Source organism: Pteropus medius, unplaced genomic scaffold (assembly GCF_902729225.1).
Source record: "Pteropus medius unplaced genomic scaffold, Ma_sr-lr_union100, whole genome shotgun sequence".
In the NCBI taxonomy this organism is placed as follows: domain Eukaryota; kingdom Metazoa; phylum Chordata; class Mammalia; order Chiroptera; family Pteropodidae; genus Pteropus; species Pteropus medius.
Window position 1 is genome coordinate 10562485 of NW_024347788.1, and position 6979 is coordinate 10569463.

The following is a 6979-nucleotide window of genomic DNA, read 5'->3' on the forward strand; positions in this document are numbered from 1 at the left end:
TAACGGCAGTATTTTTCTCCACCTCATCAAAGTGTTTTTAGACAATGTACTGCCAGGAAAGGAAGCACAGTGCAGGTTCAGATTGAGATACCACTGGAAGACGGGCGAGCAGAATGTGCCAAAGGAGCTTGAGAACCGAGTCGAAATAAAAGAGCGTGGTAATCCGTCAGCACAACACTTACCTTTGCCACGGACTTCATAGTTTGCATTTTGCACTGTCCCGATGTCGCGTGAGTCTAACCTTAGATAACGCGTGCCAGCCTTTCCTTCCGACAGGAAAGGTATCTGCCTGGCAGAACCTTTAGTTGTAGTTTCCTGTGTTGTTTCCTCTGGGCCGTTACTTGAACAGGTGAGTGCGACCCGAGAAGAGTCACACACATATGTGATTGACTTGTAAATTCGTGGTCACCCTCACACGGCCCTCGCTATCCCCTGTCCCCCTCGCCTCCCTACTTTTCCAGATGACTTCTCTCCCATTCTTAATGACCTTAATGACCTTTACAATTCCCCGAGGAAACGGAAGCTGTTAGATGCACGACTTCATCCTCTCCAGCTTCTCCGTCTTTCCTTTTGTTCGGGGACCAGCGTCCTCCACGGTGAAGCCTGTTTCCTTCCTTTGTCCTCTGGATGCCATTCTCTCGCCTTCCCAGAGGCTTTTCTCTCTTCGTTTCGCTTCATCAGCAACTTGAGGCCTCCCTCCGGGGTTATTCTCAGCAGCCACACCATGCGCCGGTGCTGAAATACTTTTAAAAACACTCCACCTCCCGGATCCTAATAACTGCATTTTTCTACTGGCTTTTTACGCTTGTTTACACATGGCCATCGTCTGCTTCTCCTGCCGTTACACCTTTAACGTGCTCCAGTATGGCTTCAGCCCCTCAGCACACCTAGGCTAACCCTGACGAGATCGCCAGAGCGTCGTATGTTGTCAAATCAAGAGGATTCTTCTCTGTTAACCTTATTGAACTCTCAGCAGCATTCTAGAAACTTCTGTTTGAAACTTTCTTTTCCAAGCTTCCGTGACACCACTTCCTGCATTTTCCTTCCATTCCACTGGCCAAAGCCCTTTCTGACTCCTTCCCTGGCTTTTTGGCCTCTATTTGTAAATTTTTAAAGTCAGCATACTCTAGGGCTTGATCCTAGAGTCTCTTTTACTCCCGTCAGGGGTTGTTTGTCACCTCAGCATAGCCTTTCCTATCTGCTGTGAGCTCACTTGTCTTCAGATATGTCCATTTAATGGAATACTCTAATTAAAAAGGATGATTTCCAAATACATAATGCTGAACAACGACAACAAAAAAATCAATAATAATCTGATTTCACTTACAGAATTTTAAAATAAAAGTTAAAACTGTTCATGAATACACGTGTTATAAAGATATAAGGAAAATATGAGACGTGATTAACACAGTTCAGGATTGTCTCTGGGGAGGGACACAGGATCTATTGAAGTTGCTAATTTTCTCCTTTTAGGCTGGTTCATTGGTATGCGACTGTTCATTTCGTTATTCCCTGAAGTTTATGTCTATGTTAGGTGAACTCACATGTATATTTCACGATGAAAAAAAGTTTTAAGAATTTGCTAGAACTTAATATACGTTAGCCAGCTTTTTCATTACTCTTATTATTAATCACATTTATTAAGTGTCCACTAGGGGCCAGGCTCTCTGATAATCACCAAAGTTTTAAAAGATCACTGCCCTAAATGAATGTTAAAGGGAGCTCTTGGGGCTGAAATGAAAGGATATTAGATCGTAACTCCAACCAACAAAACAAAGAACAGCAAGGTAATGAAGAGTTGGCCAACATCATAAACCAGTTAGAATGAACAGACTTCTAATTACTAGGACACTCCACGAACCACAGCGGAGCACATGTTCCTCAGGTGTACATGCTTATATGCTCCAGGATAGTAGGCCACAGTACAGGTCTCAATAAATTTAAAAAGATTAAAATTACGCAAAGTGTGTTCTTCAACCACAATGACATGAAATTAGAGATGAATAACAGAAGGAAAACTCGAGAATAAATATGTGGAAATTAAATAGCATGCTCTTAAATAGCCAGTGGGTCAAAGAAGAGACCACAAAGGAAATTAGAGAAAACTTAAAGATGAATGAAAGTTTAGTGTGAAACAGCATACCGGTTCTTCTAGGATGCAGCAAAAATAGTGCTCTGAGGGAAATTTATAGCCTGCACTAAAGAAGAAGAAATAAGCCAATCTTACCCTCTAAAACACGAGAAAGAGAAGAGCAAAATAAACTGAAATCAAGAAGGAAGTAATAAAGATTAGAACAGATGTACAGGAAATAGAAAACAGAAAAATTCCGGTGTTATTTCCGTGAATGGTCGTGCTGACCATTCTGTAACGTGTGGAGATGTGTTTGAACATGGATGTAAAAAAGATGTTTCAAAAAATTTTTTACACCGCATCGAGAAGAGTTATGTCCGAGAGTGCTAACCATGATATAATGCTTACAGACACGTGTCTAAAGACATGTATAAGAAGATGTTTCTAGCAGTGATCCCTGCTCAGTCATGTTGAGAATAATGTTATTTCAGTTATTGGCTGTGCTGACCATTAAGTATTACATGCAGAAATGTGTTTAAATATATGTGTAAAAATATAGAATAGGAAAGCTGGTCCTTTGAAAAGATCAAAAAATTGACTAACCTTTAATTAGAATGACCAAGAAAAAAGACTCAAATTATTAAAATCAGGTATGAAAGAATGGACATTACTACTGACCTTACAGAACTAAAAGGGATAACAGAACTACGAATAATTACATGTCAACAATTAGATAATACAGATGAAATGGACACATACCTATAAAAACCCAAACTATCTAAACTGACTTAAGAAGAAATAGAAACTAAATAGACCTGTAAAAGAGGCTGAGTCAGTAATCAATACATTTTTCAACAAAACCTGAAAGAACTCAGGACCAGATGTCTTCATTGGTGAAACCTACCAAACATTTAAAGAATTAACTCTAATCCTTATCGAATCTTCCAAAAAAAAAAAAAATAGAAGATGGAGCATGTCCTAACTTACTCTATGAAGCCAGTAGTTAGAACAAAGCTAGAAAAGGCATCACAAAAAAACTACAGACCAATATCGCTATGACTATCAATGCAAAATTCTTAACAAAATGCAAACAATACAGCAACATTGTAAAGGCTCGCGTGCACAACCAAGTGGATTTATCCCAGGAATGCTAGGCCAGGTTAATACATGACAGGGGAATTGTGGTGGTTGTCACACAGCCTGGTATAGAGTTTCTCTGTTCTCGAAGGGTGTCCAGATTCATAATGGTGATTAGGACTGACCTACGGACAGCCCAGCTGCTATTTACATGTCCCCTCTGGGACAGGGACTGTCCGTATGCTCGCTGGTGAGACTAGAGGAGGGTGTCCTCTCCTTTTTAGAGCACATGGAAAAAATCAGAAACACTCTCATGGTTATGGAACCCACACCTGCAGGCCTGGACGCCAAAACAAAACACTCCAAGGACACGCTGTCCCTTATGAAGTGATGGAAGTCAACTCAGCCCTGAAAGCTCCAGACCCAGCCTGGGGTGAGGGTGCCTGGCAGGCACCCTCTGGTGGAGGTGTGGGACCAGAAGCCCCGCAGGACCGGGCGGCAGACAGCAGGCTCTGGAGCATGTTCCATGCAGTCCTCCCGAGCCCCAGGGGAGGCCCCGGTGTGGCTCTCGGGTCCTGTCCTCCTGTGGGGAACCCACCCAGCCTGCCGTCTGGCTGCAGTGCTGAAACTGTTGAGTGTCCAGTGGACGGCAGGTCAGGGCCAAGCCGCACACCTCCACCCACTGGACTTCTGCGGGAGGAATTTGCACAGGACTCGCCCCAATCACACAGGTTCTCCAGGCCCTGACTCGCCCATCCTGCTTCTCTTTGTCGTCAAGGAACATGGGACATGGTGCAGTCCTAGAACACAGACTCCAGCTACCTCAGGAGGCTCCTGCTGGGCCCTTGCCATCCACTTAAGGGGATTTCTAATCTAACTTCCATCTATTTAATATTTACATCACTAATTCACTTAAGGGGGGTTCTAATCTAACTTCCATCTACTTAATATTTACATCACTAATTCACTTAAGGGGGGGCTCTAACTTCCGTCTATTTAATATTTACATCACTAATTCACTCAAGGGGGGGTTCTAGTCTAACTTCCATCTATTAATATTTACATCGCTATTAAAATTATTTGTCATCATGGTCGCTATTTAGGTTACCCATCGCTGTTTTTGTAACTGCTTAGGAATCCTACTTGTGGTTTTAAAACATGGAGGAGGCTTCTAGGAGAAAGGCGCGTCTGATTTTCTGATGACTAGAAGGTTCGAGGCAGACGCACGCGCGGCTGACCCTGGGCTGCCTCTGGCTGCCTGGTGGTCTTCGCGGGCAGGAGCCTGCCTGCCTCCCCGGCCCTTCTCGCCTCGGTGAGCCCGCGGGGCTGTCCTCCGGCCGGCTGCCGGCTCCCTCGCTCCAGGATCCTCGCTTCCTCCACGCTGCTGTCCCCGCTCCCGTCCACTCTCCTCACAGCCCAAGGCCGGCCCCACCTCCCCTGGGCAACAGAGATGGTCATCCTGCCAACGGCTGGCCCCGATTCCCTTCTCCACAGCCAGGCTCCGGTCCCCGCTGTCCCGCCCCCTTCTCTCCACACCCCTCACATGAGGTCTGGCCCCAGGTCCCCTTGTAAGGCCAGCACCCCTCTTTCCTGTCTTCCCTTCTCATTTCCCGCCCTTTGCCGAGGACTCTCTTCCCATCTGCCCGGGTCAAAGCCCCCCACTCCTGCCACAGGGCCCTGCCCCTCCTGTTTCAGGTCACCTCCCATGGCGTGGCCCCTCCAAAGCTTTGGCCCCACGTGTAGGGCAGTGGCACCCCTCCCTGGTCCCGGGTCGCACAAGCGGCCTTTAGTGCTTCACCCTCCAAACAGGTCCCCCTTTCTGGCCCTTTGGCAGCCTCAGTGCGTTGTGCATGGGCCACGTTTGCTGCTTCAAGTTCTGGTTCCCAGCGCCAATCTCCCCTTTAATAGCTGGAGGAACAGATCGCTGAGTCCGAGCACCACCCACCGCGAACACCCACCCTCCCGGCGCCCCGCCCCCCGCGGCCCGCGGTTAAACAAACATGGGGAAAATCAACGCCATTCTCCCCATCTCCCCAACGCACTCCCTTTTAATATTTAAAAGTCACTAAATCGATTCGCAAGTATCCCACTTGTAAACATCACATGTCCCATCAACCACTGACCCTTCACACACAGCCCACTGGCGGGTCCCCAGACCCAGCCATCAACCCGATCTCCAGTGACCTCGCTGTGGACTGTCACCCCTCGAAGCTCGGGACTCACAAGTCCACAATGAAGGGCACACCTCATGAGTGCAGCCAGTCCCTCCCCCTGCCTAGACGAGTCACGGCCACACACGACTCCGCCCACGTATGGGCTGTGCTTGTGAGTGCGGGCAGGCGCCGTGTGACATTATTGGAGCACGTCCAGAGGCCGCCACCCCTTCTTCTTCCTCTTGGTAGCCTTGGCTCTCCCTCCGAGGCAAGGGACTCGGCCGCTGTGTCTGGCCTCCTGAGGGGGGATGTCCCCGGCTGCATCTCTGATCAGCCGGGTTTCCTGTTCCGGACGATTCTCGGGGACCCCGCCGCTGAACTTGGACGCGTGGATCACGACTGCGTCGGCGGGCAGGGCTCGTTCGATTCTCCTGAGGTTGAACTGAGGCTCCGCTCGCGACTGTTCCTGGAGGAGTCTCCACTGCTCCAAGGTGACCTGTTCGCCTGATGTCCCTCGCTCGGGCTCCTCCGCCTCAGGGCCCGTGACTTCGGAGTGCGTCTCAGGCTCCTGCGGGGTTGCTCGTGTGCCTGTGTGCTCGGCCCAGTGACACCTCTGTTCCTCACCTGCCGACACACTCCCGCCGTCTCTTTGCAATTCCCTCTTCTGGATGTAAAAGAGGACATAAGCATCCTGGCTCAGGGCAGAAGAGACGTCACAGGCGGTCACCTTAGCGTCATCCATTTTGAACCACTGGCCGTTCCCGGCCTTGATGTAACAGAAGTAATGTCCGCTGCGACAGGTCCACCCGGCGTGGACCAGCACGGCGTAGAGCTCGTACTCGAGGGGTCCTGCGTCCTGCTGGGACAGGTACTGTCGCATGTCAAGGTGCTCAGGATATTGCACTTCCTTGGCCAACTTGCTGCCTGTGAAATCCGAGAACCGTTTCAAGACCAGGATAAGGACCTCGGAGGGAGCGTGCAAAGTCAGCGTCTTGGAAGCAGGCACCTTCTCGAGGCAAACGCCACAATGATACGAATTGTCACCATCCAGCTTTTCGGGCTTCACCAGCAGTTCCAAAGCTTGGGTCACACTCTGCGCCGCCTGGATGTCCAGGGTAATGTCCAGGTACGGGTCCAGAGTGTCGGAAACGCCGTGGCAGCGGAGACACTTGACCTGGGACCTCCAGTACCCTCCGAAGATTCGGCGGATCGGGGTGCTGTCGCCGCAGCGCCGGCCCCGCCGCTCGGGCTCACGCAGGCAGGCCTGCTGCATGGCGTCCACGGTGAACATGAGGAACTCGTGCGCGTCCTCCTGCTTGTGTCTGTGGAAGCCGGCGATCAGCCCCGTCGCGGGCTGGATGACCTCTCCGCGGCACCGGCGGGCCCGGGCCACGTGGGCCCGCATGGCGCACAGGACGCAGGACGCGGGCCTCTGACAGGCCTCGGCGTGCCGACGCGACAGCAGGCAGCGCGCCAGCGGCGCGGTGTACGTCAGGCACTGCAGCGCCGCGTTCGCGTAGCAGGTGTTCCCCAGGTTCCGGAGCCCCGCGCCCACCGCCGGGGGCCCGCGCCGTCCCCCCAGCGCCTCGGCATCGCCCGCCCCCGGCCAGGCGGACCTGAGTGTCGGGGCGTCCTTGAGCTGAGGGCCACCCTGGCGACGGAGAACGGCAGCCTCCAT

General features: G+C 50.7%; 1 protein-coding gene across 1 annotated transcript; it reads right to left on the minus strand.

The window, feature by feature from the left end:
• Positions 1–4391: 4391 nt before the first annotated feature.
• Positions 4392–6979, minus strand: LOC120614439 (ubiquitin carboxyl-terminal hydrolase 17-like protein 6). Its single transcript, XM_039877336.1, has one exon. It carries the CDS (start codon positions 6977–6979, stop codon positions 5501–5503), a length of 1479 nt encoding a protein of 492 aa, XP_039733270.1. The 3' UTR covers positions 4392–5500.

What these genes read in the sequence shown, in the direction of transcription:
- LOC120614439 (XM_039877336.1), bottom strand. Translation starts at nt 6,979, where the DNA reads ATGGAGGCTGCCGTTCTCCGTCGCCAGGGTGGCCCTCAGCTCAAGGAC.